At 39.4% G+C, this 15,575-nt stretch overlaps 1 protein-coding gene across 1 annotated transcript; it reads left to right on the top strand.

The window, feature by feature from the left end:
* The first annotated feature begins 2,405 nt into the window (after positions 1 to 2,405).
* On the top strand, positions 2,406 to 15,313 carry LOC143034570 (uncharacterized). Its single transcript, XM_076200817.1, has 10 exons — positions 2,406 to 2,830; positions 2,949 to 3,167; positions 3,280 to 3,738; positions 3,857 to 4,708; positions 4,858 to 5,311; positions 12,405 to 12,661; positions 12,779 to 12,997; positions 13,109 to 13,567; positions 13,681 to 14,532; positions 14,680 to 15,313. The coding sequence occupies exons 1-10, from the start codon at positions 2,594 to 2,596 to the stop codon at positions 15,136 to 15,138; spliced, it is 4,467 nt and encodes a 1,488-aa protein (XP_076056932.1). The 5' UTR covers positions 2,406 to 2,593; the 3' UTR covers positions 15,139 to 15,313.
* Positions 15,314 to 15,575: the final 262 nt, after the last annotated feature.

Here is a 15,575-nt window from a genome sequence, read left to right as displayed (position 1 = left end):
CTTGATATGAGCCTGAACGTAACTCTTCACTCAGCTGACCTCTTGTGGACGTAGACGAAATCATGACGTCACTCACCTTATATGGGCGTTCATTTGCTCCAGTCCATGACAAGGAAGTATGACTTCATACCTGCCCTACTTGTAAATTCTGCAATAGTCCAGTGAAGTGCTGCCAAGTGTTATGAAGCATTGATTATGGCTCTCTTAGATTATGTCCAGAACATTCCCGTTTGGATCTTTCTCTTCATTTAATCAGCCAGGAAAAAAACAAAAAACAAAAACAAATAACTGTTGGGTTAGATCAGGGTTGGTTCCGTTTTGAACAATTAAAAAAAAAAAAAAAAAAAAAAAACAATGTCAATATTTTCGCCTTTCATGTTTCTTTTAGGGCTAATCATATGAAAGAAAACACGACCTCGTAAGCAGGGTCATCATCTGGAAGGTGAGAGAGTAGTGCTTTTGCTGGAGTCAGGTGATGAACCTGGTCACTTGTCCTGTCATTCTACGAAGAAGTTTCTTCTTGTCATACACTAAGCCACCTCGGTGGTACCTCGGGATCCTCCTCAAGTTCTCTACAATGTCGTTAACCTTTGTGTAAGCCATCGAGGTTCCCTGAATTGAATAAAGTTGTCTGTCTTTCAATATACAAAATTTGAAAATGTTCTATTTAGAACAAATTGAAAAGGTTAAAATCTATATTTCGCTATAGAAAATTAATCAAGATCAACAAATTTAGCTTTCTCTTACCTTAAGAAATTAGTGTGGTGCAAGCCAGGACAAGTTCAACTTATGCATACATGTGTATGTATGTATGTATGTATGTATGTATGTATGTATGTGTGTATGCATGTATGTATATGTATGTATGTATGTATGTATGTATATGTATGTATGTATGTAATCATAATGATGACTCCACTTCATAAAAACATCTTAGATCTTATTACTGATACAAATGTAACACTCACGTTCTTCTACAAATGTAATTTAGTCACATGTAAGTTAGTTTACAAGTTCTTGTAGCCCTAGGTTAACACCCTAACTCTCTCTCTGACCCTCTTTCTGTCTTTTTCCTGCCTCTCCTATGATTAAGTAGGCTCATTGATTTACCCATTCCTATATATTCTTCTTTTTTTTCTACTCTCCAACTGACTTTGTATTTTCTATTTTGTCACCAATGAATTTATCATGATACGATTTATGTTACTTTATTTCTGATTAGTTTATCTGACCTTTGCTATACTTTACAATCAGTTCTATTCTAACTCCTAATTTTGGAATTCTAAGTTCTGCCTCTTCCCTATGCATCTCTTACAACAGTTTATCGTCCTGCCGAGTGGTTACTGTAATGTGTCATCAGTCCCGATATGACTTACTCCTTCACACCTTTCTTATCTCTGGGAGCCGTATTTCTGAGTGCGGGTGTCTCTATTTTATCCTACTATACAATACAATGCAATACAATACCAACTTACTGATTTCATTAGCAACAATACCTTTGTTGTAACTATGAAAAATTCAGAAGCTTTTCATGACATTCTTGTGTAATTATTATGGAACCAACAATTCCTTCAATAAGAAGAATCTGGAAGGATCTCGAATCAGAGGTTGGACGAGAGTCCTGTCAGTGACGTCATGTCGTCGCCCACGCCACTAAACGTTGCTGCGAAGAGAAGTCTAACCTCCTGTGGCATGAGGAGTTACCCCATACTTAGCAATTTTCCCTTCACCTCGTGAGCATGATATTCGGGTTCAGACATGTTACTGTGGCGTTGTATTGACCACTTCAAAAAGCTGTCATACTGTGTGTGTGTGTGTGTGTGTGTGTGTATGTTAATCTAAAGCTATTCTCTTTAGCTGATGGTTTAACTCAGGACAAAACAAGGCTTCGATCAATAAAGACATTTTTACTTTGTCCAGAAATTGCTCATCAACTGGATATTCTATTACTCCTTCTCCTACTCCTCCTCCTTATTATTATAATCACCATTGTATTCATTGTTTTTACCATCATCATCGTCAAATGTCTTCATCATCGTCGTCGTCATTGTCATCGTCATCGTCATGATGACAGTTGTCAGCATAGTCTTCGACTTTTTCTTCGTGTTTGTTTTCATTATTGTCTCTGAAATTAAATCCTTACAAGCGGTGTACTGATCTTCGTTGCGTAGGAAACTGTGCCCATATTAGATCATCCAATGAAAGAATTCCCCTAAGAATAGTTCTCAGAAAAACATGAAATCAGGTGATATGAGGAATAAAGTGTAAGGCAAGCAAAATATAGCAATAACATATTTATACAAGAACATGGGTACTGAGAAGAAAGAATAATCTCGTGGGTGTGACGTAGGTAGACATCTTGGCTCAGTGCCGACCACCGCGCTATAAAACCGTCGCCCCTTCTAGCCACCGCCAGTCCACAGATCGACGACACCGAACTCGCAAAGAAAGAGACCTCGTAGAACTCATCTTTTTCACGACTACACTTACTTCATTCGGATTCATATAGTGCAACAGAGTCGTCATATAGTACCTGATAACGTGATTTATTTTTTGCTGAGTGTTTATCTAATCAAGAACTTCATCACACAAAATGCCTGTACCAAGTCAAGAAGTGATCCTTCCCATCATCCCCACGGATCTCCGTTTCTTCCACGACTCCTTCTTTGAAGAGAGCCGTCGTCACTTCGAGATGGCCGTTAAGGAGATCACAGAGAAATGCGGTCTGAGCTCAAAAGATCCTGTGTCCTCCTACAGAAGTCTACGACAAAAGGAACTCAAGACAGACAACCAGGCAGTTTCAGTCACCGATGAAGTCAACGCCAGAAAGGTAAGGCGATTCCTCCTCGATGGAATTTCATCTTAGAAAGAAGCTTATACTCGTAGTCTGGTAGTGAAATCAAGCGAGTGGCATTTTGTGTAATGTGTTATACTTTTCATCCCTGCAGTTTGTGTTAGACGTCAAGGACTTCAGGGACGGCGAACTGTCCGTCAAGGTCGTGGATGGCAGCGTAGTTACTGAAGGGCGGATCGAGAGGAAACAGGGTGGCTCATCCTCCAGTCACAGCTTCCGTCAAAGATTCTCCCTTCCGAAGTCCGTGGACCCCAAGGCTGTCACGTCCACCATCTCCTCCGATGGAATCCTCACCATCACAGCTCCCAAAACGGTAAGTCGTCTTCCTATTTAGGGGGTCAGGAGGGAAATGTATATTCTTTAAGAAAAGTTAAACTATTCTAGATCAAGGGTATATCTTCTTACTGGTTGTATATTATTTTCAGAAGCAGCAGCAAGCAGTCACTGAGAAACAAACATCTTTTAATCAGAAGAACAACTCTTCAGAGGTGAATGTAGTCAAGTCTTCAAGAACAAATGCAGAGTCTCACACAGAATCACACAAAATTAATAAATATACCACCGACAATCAGTCGATATCCAGAAAGTCTACCCCCAAGCTTGATATCACGAAAGAAGTCCCAAACCATGACATGACAGGTGACACCAAGGAGCTTAGAGTTGAAACGCCACTGCCACTCGTACTACGAGGCTCCTTCTTCGACGATTCTTTCTTCAACCACGCACACAAGGACTTCGAGGCAGCTATGGAGAGTGTCCTACGAAGCCACGATATCGAAACCTCATCCATGGAAGCAAGGAAGAAGTACAGGTCCCTCCGCAAAGACAAACTTGTAGATGAAACTCAAGCAGTTACCATGTCCGAGGACGACACATATCACAAGGTGAGTTTGATTACAAGAAGTCACCATAACTTCAATACACATATTTATATATTTTCTTTTTCTTTTTCAATGAAGACAACATGTGGTAATATAATTATTTTTCATTTAATCCCTGCAGATCGTGTTGGACGTACAAGATTTCAAGGAAGGTGACGTAACGGTCAAAGGCGTCGGAAGGAGTTTGGTGGTGGAAGGAAGCGTGAAGAAAACCTCAAGTGGCTCAGTGTCCTCTCACTCTTTCCGTCGTCGGTTTTCTTTGCCCAGTCAGGCTCACATCAGTGATGTTACAGCAGCCCTATCTTCCGACGGGATCCTCACAATATTAGTGAAAAAGAATATCAACGCACTCAAAGAAAGTGCAGTTGAAGTTTCCATTCCGATCGCTGGTAAGGCGGACCATCAAGGGAACGAGGCCAATTCGTGTAGTCAGAAGAACAAAGAAAGGAAGATGTCTGATCTAGAAACGATTCAGAAGGATCAGCAGAATAAGAAGGAAGCTCCAAGTAAAGAAGAATCTATAGAAATGAAGCCGCAGGACACTAAAAGAGAAGTGGGGCACCTTTTAGAGGAACTTACTGAACAGGAGCATTCACGAGTTACAAAAGAACAGGAGCAGAAAATCAAAGTTTGCCAGCAATCGAAAACTACCAAATCGCAAACCCTAAGTTCTCAGCATCAAGAAACCAAAATGCACAGTAAATCAGACAAAGAAAAGGCAACTACCTCACTTGCTTTCCAATCTGAAGTCACAACACCACTTCCCATTGAAAATCGAGGAGACTTCTTCCAGGATCCTTTCTTCAGTAACTACCATAAGAACTTCCAGTCGGCAGTATCCACTGTCCTCGAAAGACATGGAATGAAATCCTCTATCAACGATGATTTGAAGACCTACAAGGCTCTTTGTAAATCTATTTCGGTAGATGAAAGTCAAGCTGTACAGATCTTTAACGAAGAAACAGAGTATAAGGTAAGTAATGAAAATATATACACGTCACAGTTTTGAATCATTTGAAGACATGTATATCATACAAACTGAAGGAATGAAATCATATCATCCATTCATAGATATTCTATTTTAGTTGTAATTATATAATTTCATATGTTTTTCATTGACAGGTGGTTATGGATATGCGCGAGTTTGTGGAAGGGGACGTGAAGGTGAAGGCTGATGGACAGAAGCTGGTGGTCGAGGGCCACAGCGACAAGAAGGAAAACAATTCCTCATCTAATCGAAGCTTCCGCCGTTGCTTCACCTTCCCGACCCTTGTGAACATGGAAGCCGTCACTTCGGCTCTCTCCTCCGACGGCGTCCTCACCATCAAGGCACCAAAGAAGAAGGTTGTTTCCACAGTCCAAACGGAGGAATGTAACAAGGAGGAGGAATCTCGAGTCACCACTTCTCCCAAAAAGGTGCATGAGGGTCTCAGCACCATCATGAGGAATACCATAAAGACAACCAGTGGATGGTCCGAGCAGAGCTCCTACCACGAGTCGTCTTTTGTTGGGAAAATCAATCAGGAATCTTCTTCAAAAACTCTCCAGTCCACTTCTACATCCTCTAACATTGCTTAAAGTGAAAAGTTATCTTTCTGTTGTCGATTTTTCACATTGTGCTTTGCTCAGTACAAATAGAAAATAGAGAAATTCGGACTTACTATGAGTATCTATTGAAACGATATTATTTTTTGAGATGTTATTTTTGTATACGTGAAATAAAATATATTTCCTGTACGATGACTATTTGGTTCTACCTTTATATAGATGTCATTTTCTCATGAAAGTGATTGTACGGATATTTAGGCGTCCCACTTGAATAATAATAATAATAATATTTTGTTGGTAGATAATTAAAACAGTGGAGAAAGTTATGGTAGATAGGACTGATGAAAGAATATTTAGGTGGTTGGAACACATGGAAAGAATGAGTGAAGAAATATTAGTAAAAGAGGTGTGAAAGGCAGAGGAGGGAGTGAAGTTGAGGGGACAATCGAGGATGAGACGGATGGATAGGGTGAAAGGGGAATTAAACAATAAGAAAAATGTCTGTAGAGAAAGGAAGGGAGATGGCAGGAGATAGGGTGAGTGAAGAATAGCTATATATAGATAATTCTTTGATGCAAAGATTGGAGGGGGTGGGGGATGAGAGTGAGTAGGGAGTGATTATGTGTGAACGATATTTTGACGCAGCTCGAAGGGATTCCTCCCCGTCTTCTCTTTGTGTGCACGGGGAGACGGTGAAAGCGGGTGTATCACCGATTAAGTGAAGCGGCCTTGCTCTGTATGTACTGTGTTTCGCTGCATTGCTTCTCATCCAGGGCAGTGGGCGGGATCCAGGGATGATCCGTCATCCGCGAGGAGCTAAAATGAGATGAGAGAAAAGGGCGGTGGATGGGAGTGGAATGGTTAAGAGAGAAATGAGTGGGAGTGGATACGAGCTTTTTGACTTGGCTACTTCTCATATGACCGGGGAAGAGCTTTTGGTATATACAGTAGATAGATAGAGGAGATGAAAATATTTGAGAGTTGTAATGTTTAGGAAACAGGTTTACTTTCATTGCTAATTTTCAACTGAACTTTTCAGTATTTTGTATATTTTTTCTTCCTGCTGATACGCGGTGTTATTTAGCTATAGGAAAATAGATATCCAAAGGACTAGTAATCAAATGTTTGATTTACTCACAATAAAAATAGATCATGAGGAGTTTGTCTAGAGTCACCTGTCTCCAGCCAAAGACTTCGACTTTCACTTATAAGTCTGATCGGATTGCCATCAATATAGAAATATAACAATAGTGGTGTCTTCGTAAAAGTGGAACACAAACAATATCAATGTTGCCAGGAAACAATGATAATCTGGTGATTCAAGCTATAAGAATACATTTAAATTGCCACGTTATTTTCTACGACTTTTGTAGTTAATAACATCCTTCCGTTAAACTAGATATGGAAAAACTTAATCCCGGGGAACACAATACAATTAGTCATGAGTAGGGAGTACGATCTTTATTTTTTTCACTAATGTACTAGAATTAAGAAGAGGTCGAAACAGAGTATAAAGGACAATTGAATCTCCAAAGCCACTATGAAACTATTGTCATGTAATAGCATTCATTCATCGGAGGCCCTATTTCCTTCTATAATTGATGTCGGCGAGTCAAAACACACACACACTTATAAGTAAGTTGAATAAATGAAAAAAAAAAAAAAAAAATCAACCAACTATCTCATCTCAGTTTCTTTGGGACGAAAGACCTCCCCCTTGATGGCCATACTGCATGGGTCAAAAGTAGTGCATCAAGACAGTTCCTCCACAGGAGTACCCCATAATTGAACTCGGTTTACCCACACCTCTTCACCAAATTATGAAATACAGGGAATGGAAAATTAGACGGTCAAAAAATCGCACCAAATCGATAATTTTTTTTTTTTTCTAAGGAAGATGAACAGTAGCCGTTTGTTTAAATAGTACCTAATACAGACAATGAAAAAATAGATTTTGGAAATGAAAGCCCCTTATTCTGAAAGAATATGTATATAATTCATAAAACAAAACTAATTTGTCTAAGCTGTGAAGAAAAACGATTTGTGGCAGTTTCACAATTAAACAGCCTGTCGGTTAGTATTAATATTGAAATATTTTTTTTAGAGTATGAAACACATTTAAGATATCGAGTTGCAATCAAAATGCAACTGTTATTCAACTCCTTTCTTTAAACAAATTATGAAATACAATGTTAATTTTTTTCAACAGAGATAATATTCTACTTTTTTCTTATACCAATAACACAATACGTTTGAATAAATTAAATTATGCCACAATATAACTTAACCCACAATAATCGCTTTAATAGCCTACCGAGCTTGCTGTAAAAATAATGTATAGTAAGAGGTTTTATAATTTTCCATGAAAAACAAAATACTCATTTACGGCACCCAATCCAGGAGCTTATTGTATTCTTAAAATAATCGTCATTAGAAATTTTCAGTTGTTTTGATTTATTGCCGAATACTGTGCGGCAATGTTCACCATAACATTGGGTTAAGGGTTAAGGTTTAGAGTTCGTTGTCGGGGATGCGTGAGACAGACGGAGACGAGCAGAGGTCGGCACCGGGCCAACAGATCTGCCTACGTCACAACCTCAAGTTTGTTTATACTTTTTTCAGTGCGGGTGACCAATAGTTCTCGAAATATCTGGAATGTGTGCACGATGCCATTGATTCATTCCTCTTCATGCATGAGATGCATGACAGATTTACATGTGTTTTCATTTTCCACCTTATATTTCATCAACTTACTTATTTTCTTATACATACATACATACATATACCAAGGCTTTTTCCCCCTTCCAAGGGAGGTAGCCAAAAAGGGAAAGGCACAAAAACACTCCCACCCATTTCATCCCTAAATACACTCCACACCCCTCCCACCCTCCCTCTCATCTGAGCACCTCCTGGATGACGGGTCATCCCTGCACCCTGCCCACCGCCCTGGGTCAGAAGCAGTGCCGCAAGACACAGCACATCCACAGCAAGGCCGCTTCATTTAATCGGCGACCCCCCCTCTCCGTCCCCCCTTGCATATAAGGAGAGGACGGGGAGACATCCCGTCGGGCTGCGTCAAAGATTGCTCACACATACCACCCCCCCCCCCCCCCCATTCCTCCTCATGCAATCACAACATCATCCATATACAACCATTCTCCACTCACCTCTGTCTTCCGTCCTCTCCCTTCCTTCCTCAACAGACATTCCCCTCTTCCCCACAGCCCCCTTCACCCCATCCATCCACCTCATCCTAGGACGTCCCCTCATGTTCACTCCCTCCACAACTGCCTTCCATACCTCTTTTACTAGTCTTTCTTCACTCATTCTTTCCATGTGTCCAAACCATCCTAATATTCTTTCATCAACCCTATCTCCCAAATCCTTTTTCACCCCTGTTCTCCTCCTCACCTCCTCATTTCTCACTCTATCCAGCCTAGTAACCCCCACCATAGCTTTCAATATACCTCTTCAGCTATTCATTGCTTAGTAATGCATTCAATTGATTGTTCCTTTGTTCAGTTATTTGCTACTATCTCTCCACTTGTTTTACATTTGTACTTATATTTGATATATATTTCATTGTACATATACATATATACTCATATATTCATATATTTATTTATTTGTTTATCTATCTATTCTTCTATTTGTTTATCTACATATTTATTTAATCGTTTATTTATTTATCTACCTGTTTATCAATAATACATTTATATATTTTGAATGTTTATTTAGCTGTTAACTTATTCATTTATTTGTTTGTATGTTAGTATTTCCTTTATTCTTGTATTCCTAAATATATTCAATCCCATGACTAGAAGGTTAACCACCAAGCCCAGTTGCATCTTTGTATTTTCTCTTTTATAATGTTACTTGCCAAATTACCCGCTCGTTGCTGCGGGCAAATGATGCTCATTTAATTTAAATAGAATTTGTTGAGAAAAGTTACACGTAGCAATATAACTCCATGGAAAAAGTAACAAAAAGAAAATTTTAAGAAAGTCAGAAAAAAAAAATCAATTTGAGAAGGGAGACGCCCTTTGGAAATAAAATATACTTGTCCAAGTCGCTTGGGTTAAGGTGAATATATATGGTTTAGGGGGAGTTCTTGAACAGAGAGACAGACACAGGTTAATACTTTATTATAGGAGATACATATAAATGATAATTATCCAAGTACTTTGGGTTATAAGGTTTCAGAATATATATGGTTATAGGGGTCTATCTGCAAAAACCTACGAGTTCGTGAATAATCCCTAACCTAACCATACCCCACCTAATTTTAACCCTTAACCCTAACCAAAATACTTTTTTTTTTTTTAATGAAATATAGTTACCCAAGTACCTGGAGTGATAGGGTGTCAGAATGTATATGAATATGGGGGTCTATCTCCAAAAACCTAGGAGGAGCTCGTAAACATCAAACCAACAGACAAACAAACAAACAAACAAACAAACAAACAAACAAACAAACAAACAAACAAACAATCAGACAAATGCAAGATAGTTATCCAAGTATCTTGGGTTACAAGGTTTCAGAATATGTATTGTTATAGGGGTTTATCTGCAAAAACCTAGGAGTTCGTGAACAATCCCTAACCTAACCATACCCCACCTAACTTTAACTCTTAACGCTAAAAAAAATATTTCTTTGGAATGAAATATAGTTATCCAAGTACCTGAAGTGATAGGGTATCAGAATACATATGGTTAGGAGGGTCTATTTCAAAAACCCTAGGAGGAGTTCGTGAGCAAACAAACAAACAGACAGACAGACAGACAGACAGACAGACAGACAGACAGACAGACAAATGAAAGATAGTTATCAAAGTATCCTGGGTCATAAGGTTTCAGAATATATATGGTTATAGGGGTCTATCTTCAAAAACCTAAGAGGAGGTCGTAAATAATTTCTAACCTAACCATACCCAGCTAACTTTAACTCTTAACCATAACTATTTTTTTTAATGAAATATAGTTATCCAAGTACCTGGAGCGATAATTTATCAGAATATACTGTATATGGTTATGGGAGTCTATCTCCAAAACCCTAGGAGGAGTTCGTGAGCAGACAGACAGACAGAGGCTACTACTCTATTATAGTAGATTTATTTCCACGAGAACCATGTTTAAAACAAATATCTTATTTCAAAAGTACTATTTGAGGGATTATTTTTACGAAAATATTTGTCGTTTGCTAATCTGCATTCTAAAGCACAACATACAGCTCCATCTCTTGGTGGTAGTTCCGATGACGTCATGAGTTGTGTACCAACCCAAGGGTCTTGTAGCAAAACAGACAATATTCAGCGATATTGATATTTTTTCATAATCTTTTGAGGATATTCTCGACTCTCTATATGTCTGACAACAGCCAAGATGTGTGGATAGAAGGCACAGTTATTCATTTTGAACAGGAATATCTCTGAAGAAGTTTTCATATTAGTACATCATTTGTGCTTACCCGTGCACAGTTTTGTTCTGCAATGCTGTCTTTGAGCACTCAAAAATATAAATAAATAAATAAATGAATAAAATAAAAGATAGAGTAGTATACGTGACCCATTCATTCATTTTTCACATTGTGTCTGTACACAATCCTGCGGCACGTTGACATTACGCTTCCAAGATGCCACAAGGTTTGTAAACAATGGTTATGTACAACAAAATACAGGTATTTTTTCATCGCGGCCCAAGTGTGCCATTAAAAAGGTTAATTGTGACGATTTATTACTACTGGACAAATCTGATCACTCTTTACACTACAAGATAGATGGATTTTTTTTGTTATCGCTAAAAACATGCCATTCCATTCCAGCATATGACTTTATTTTCATTCATTCCTATACTGCTCGCCCTTATTTAGCCAGGTATTAAGCTGTGATAGTAGTGAGCACATAAAACTGAAATTAAGTTCCAGGATAGATCTAATAAAAGAGAATTACTGTTTCATATATTGTGTAATTTTGTTTCTTTCTCTGTCTGTCTGTCTGTCTGTCTGTGCGTCCACGTATGTGTAGAAGACTTGATATGAGTCTAGGCGTAGCTCTTCACTCAGCTGATCTGATGTGTGCGTAGGCGAAATCATGATGTCACTCACCTTATATGGACGTTCATTTGCTTCTAAATTCTGGAATAGTCCAGTGAATTGTGAAAAAGAAATATCTGCTTCCAGATATTATGAAGTATTGTTTCTGGCTTCTTTACATTATGGTTTTTCTGTGTCCAGAACATTCCCTTTTGGATCATTCTCTTCATTTAATCAGACAAAAAGAAAAAAAAAAAAAAAAAAAAAAAAAAGTTGAGTTAGATCAGGGTCGGTTCCTTTTTTTTTTGCTTTTATGTGTGTGTGTGTGTGTGTGTGTGTGTGTGTGTGTGTGTGTGTGTGTGTGTGTGTTAATCTAAAGCTATTCTCGTTAGCTGATGGTTTAACTCTGGACAAAACAAGGCTTCGATCTATCAAGACTTTTTTTCAGAAATTCCTCATCAGCTAAATATTCTCTTCCTCCTTCTCTTCCTCCTCCTCCTCATTATCATAATCACCATTGTAGTCTTTGTTTTCACCATCATCATTGTTACAGTCTTCATCATCGTTGTCATTGTCATCGTCATTGTCATGATGACAGTTGTAAGCATAGTCTTCGCCTTTTTCTACGTGTCTACTTTCATTTTTGTCTCTGAAATTAAATACTTACAAGCGGTGTACTGACCTTCGTTGTTTAGGAAACTGTGACCATATTAGATCATCCAATGAAAGAATTCCACAAAGAATAGTTCTCAGAAAAACATGAAATCAGGTGTTATGAGGAATAAAGTGTAGGGCAAGCAAAATATAGCAATAACATATTTATACAAGAACATGGGTACTGAGAAGAAAGAATAATCTCGTGGGTGTGACGTAGGTAGACATCTTGGCTCAGTGCCGACCACCGCGCTATAAAACCGTCGCGCTTTCAAGCCACCGTCAGTCCACAAATCGACGACACCGAACTCGCAAAGAAAGAGACCTCGAAGAACTCATCTTTTTCACGCTTACTTTTACTTCATTCGGATTCATACAGTGTAACAGAGTCGTCATATAGTACCTGACATAGTGATTTGCTGAGTGTTTATCTAATCAAGAACTTCATCACACAAAATGCCTGTACCAAGTCAAGAAGTGATCCTTCCCATCATCCCCACGGATCTCCGCTTCTTCCACGACTCCTTCTTCGAAGAGAGCCGTCGTCACTTCGAGATGGCCGTCAAGGAGATCACAGAGAAATGCGGTTTAAGCTCAAAAGATCTTGTGTCCTCCTACAGAAGTCTGCGACAAAAGGAACTCAAGACGGACAACCAGGCAGTTTCAGTCACTGATGAAGTGAACGCCAGAAAGGTAAGTAGATTCCTCCTTGATGGAATTTCTTCTTTCTTAGAAAAAAACTTACAAATTGGTAATGAAACCAAGCGAATAACACTCTGTATAATGTGTTATTCTTTTCATCCTCTGTAGTTTGTGTTAGACGTTAAGGACTTCAGGGACGGCGAACTGTCCGTCAAGGTCGTGGATGACAGCGTAGTTGCTGAAGGGCTGATCGAGAGGAAACAGGGTGGCTCAACCTCCACTCACAGCTTCCGTCAAAGATTTTCCCTACCGAAGTCCGTGGACCTCGACGCTGTCACGTCCACCATCTCCTTCGATGGAATCCTCACCATCACAGCTCCCAAAACGGTAAGTCTTCTTCCTATTTAGGGGGTTAGGAGGGAAATGTATATTCTTTAAAAAAATGAAATCATTCTAGATCAAGGATATCTCTTCTTATTGGTTATATAATATTTTCAGAAGCAGCAGCAAGCAGTCACTGAGAAACAAACATCTTTTAATCAGAAAAACAGCTCTTCAAAGGTGAATGTAGTCAAGTCTTCAACCACAAGTGCAGAGTCTCACACAGAATCACACGAGATTAATAAATACAACACCGATAATCAGTCGAGATCCAAAAAGTCTACCCCCAAGCTTGATATCACGAAAGAAGTCCCAAACCATGACGTGACAGGTGACACCAAGGAGCTTGGGCTTGAAACTTCACTCCCACTAGTACTACGAGGCTCCTTCTTCGACGATTCTTTCTTCAACCACGCACACAAGGACTTCGAGGCAGCTATGGAGAGTGTCCTACGAAGCCACGATATCGAAACTTCATCCATGGAAGCAAGGAAGAAGTACAGGTCCCTCCGCAAAGACAAACTTGTAGATGAAACTCAAGCAGTCACCATGTCCGAGGACAACACATATCACAAGGTAAGTTTGCTTACAAGAAGTCACCACAATTTGAGTACACATATTTATATATTTTTCTTTTTCAATGAAGACAACATGTGGTAATATAATTATTTTTCATTGAATCCCTGCAGATCGTGTTGGACGTACAAGATTTCAAGGAAGGTGATGTAACGGTGAAAGGCGTCGGAAGGAGTTTGGTGGTGGAAGGAAGCGTGAAGAAGACCTCGAGTGGCTCCGTGTCCTCTCACTCTTTCCGTCGACGGTTTTCTTTGCCCAGTCAGGCTCACATCAGTGATGTTACAGCAGCGCTATCTTCCGACGGGATCCTCACAATATTAGTGAAAAAGAATATCAACGCACTCAAAGAAAGTGCAGTTGAAGTTTCCATTCCGATCGCTGGTAAGGCTGACCATCAAGAGAATGAGGGAAACATGTGTAGTCAGAAGGACGAAGAAATGAAGATGTCTTATCTAGAAACGCTTCAGAAGGATCAGCAGAAGAAGAAGGAGGCTTCAAGTAAAGAAGAACCTATAGGAATGAAGCCGCAGGGCACTAAAAGAGAAGTGGGGCACCTTTTAGAGGAACTTCATGGGCAGGAGCATTCACGAGTTACAAAAGAACAGGAGCAGAAAATCGAAGTTTGTGAGCAATCGAAAACTACCAAATCGAAAACCCTAAGTTCTCAGCAGCAAGAAACTAAAGTGCACAGTAAATCGGACAACGAAAAGGCAACTACCTCACTTGCTTTCCAATCTGAAGTCACAACACCACTTCCCATTGAAAATCGAGGAGATTTCTTCCAGGATTCTTTCTTCAGTAACGACCGCAAGAATTTCCAGTCGGCAGTGTCTACTGTCCTCGAAAGATATGGAATGAAATCCTCTATCGACGATGATTTGAAGTCCTACAAGGCTCTTCGCAAATCTATATCCGTAGACGAAAATCAAGCTGTACAGATCTCTAACGAAGAAACAGAGTACAAGGTAGGTAATAAAAATCTATTCACGTCACAGCATTGCATAATTTGAAGATATCCATAGGTTACAGAGTAAGAGAATGAAATCAGATTAGACAGCTATAGATATTCTGTAATCATTGCGATTATACAATTTAATTCTTTTCACTTGCAGGTGGTAATGGACATGAGCGACTTCGTGGAAGGTGAGGTGAAGGTGAAGGTTGATGGACAGAAGCTGGTGGTCGAAAGCAGCACTGAAAAGAAGGAAAGCAATTCTTCGTCCAGCCGAAGCTTCCGTCGTTGTATTACTTTCCCGACCTTGGTGAACATGGAAGCCGTCACTTCGGCTCTCTCCTCCGACGGCGTCCTCACCATCAAGGCACCAAAGAAGAAGGTTGTTTCCACAGCAGTCAAAACGGAGAAATGCAACAAGGATGTGGAGTCTCAAGTCACCACTTCTCCCAAGAAGATGCATGAGGGTCTCAGCACCATCATGAGGAATACCACAAAGACGACCAGAGGGTGGTCCGAGCAGAGCTCCTACCACGAGTCATCTTTTGTTGGGAAAATCAATCAGGAATCTTCTTCAAAAACTTTCCAGTCCACTTCTACATCCTCTAACATTGCTTAATGTGAAAAGTTATCTTTCTGTTGTGCATTTTTCACATTGTGCTTTGCTCAGTACTAGTAGAGAATAGAGGAATTCGGACTCATACATGATCCTCCTTACTATGAGTATTTATCGAAACGATGTTATTTTTTCAGATGTTATTTTTGTATACATGAAATAAAATATATTTCTTGCACGATGACTATTTGGTTCTACCTTTATATATATGTCATTTTCTCGTGAAATTGATTGTAAGGAAATTTAGTCGTCCCACCTGAAGAAGAATAATAATTATATTTTGTTGGTAAATAATCAAAACAGTGGAAAAGGAGATGGCAGATACGACTGATGAAAGAATATTTAGGTGGTTGGAACACATGGAAAGAATGAGTGAAGAAATATTAGTAAAAGAGGTGTGAAAGGGAGAGGAGGGAATGAAGTTGAGGGGACAACCGAGG

Source organism: Oratosquilla oratoria, chromosome 2, assembly GCF_046742065.1.
Source record: "Oratosquilla oratoria isolate Oo_2021 chromosome 2, ASM4674206v1, whole genome shotgun sequence".
Lineage (NCBI taxonomy): Eukaryota > Metazoa > Arthropoda > Malacostraca > Stomatopoda > Squillidae > Oratosquilla > Oratosquilla oratoria.
The sequence above is the reverse complement of the archived record's forward strand: the minus strand, read 5'-3'. Positions and strand labels throughout refer to the sequence as shown.

Coding starts and splice junctions, on each gene's coding strand:
- LOC143034570 (XM_076200817.1), top strand. CDS start 2,594: ATGCCTGTACCAAGTCAAGAAGTGATCCTTCCCATCATCCCCACGGAT. Junction 12,998..13,108: donor CCATCACAGCTCCCAAAACG/GTAAGTCTTCTT, acceptor TAATATTTTCAG/AAGCAGCAGCAAGCAGTCAC. Junction 13,568..13,680: donor AGGACAACACATATCACAAG/GTAAGTTTGCTT, acceptor GAATCCCTGCAG/ATCGTGTTGGACGTACAAGA.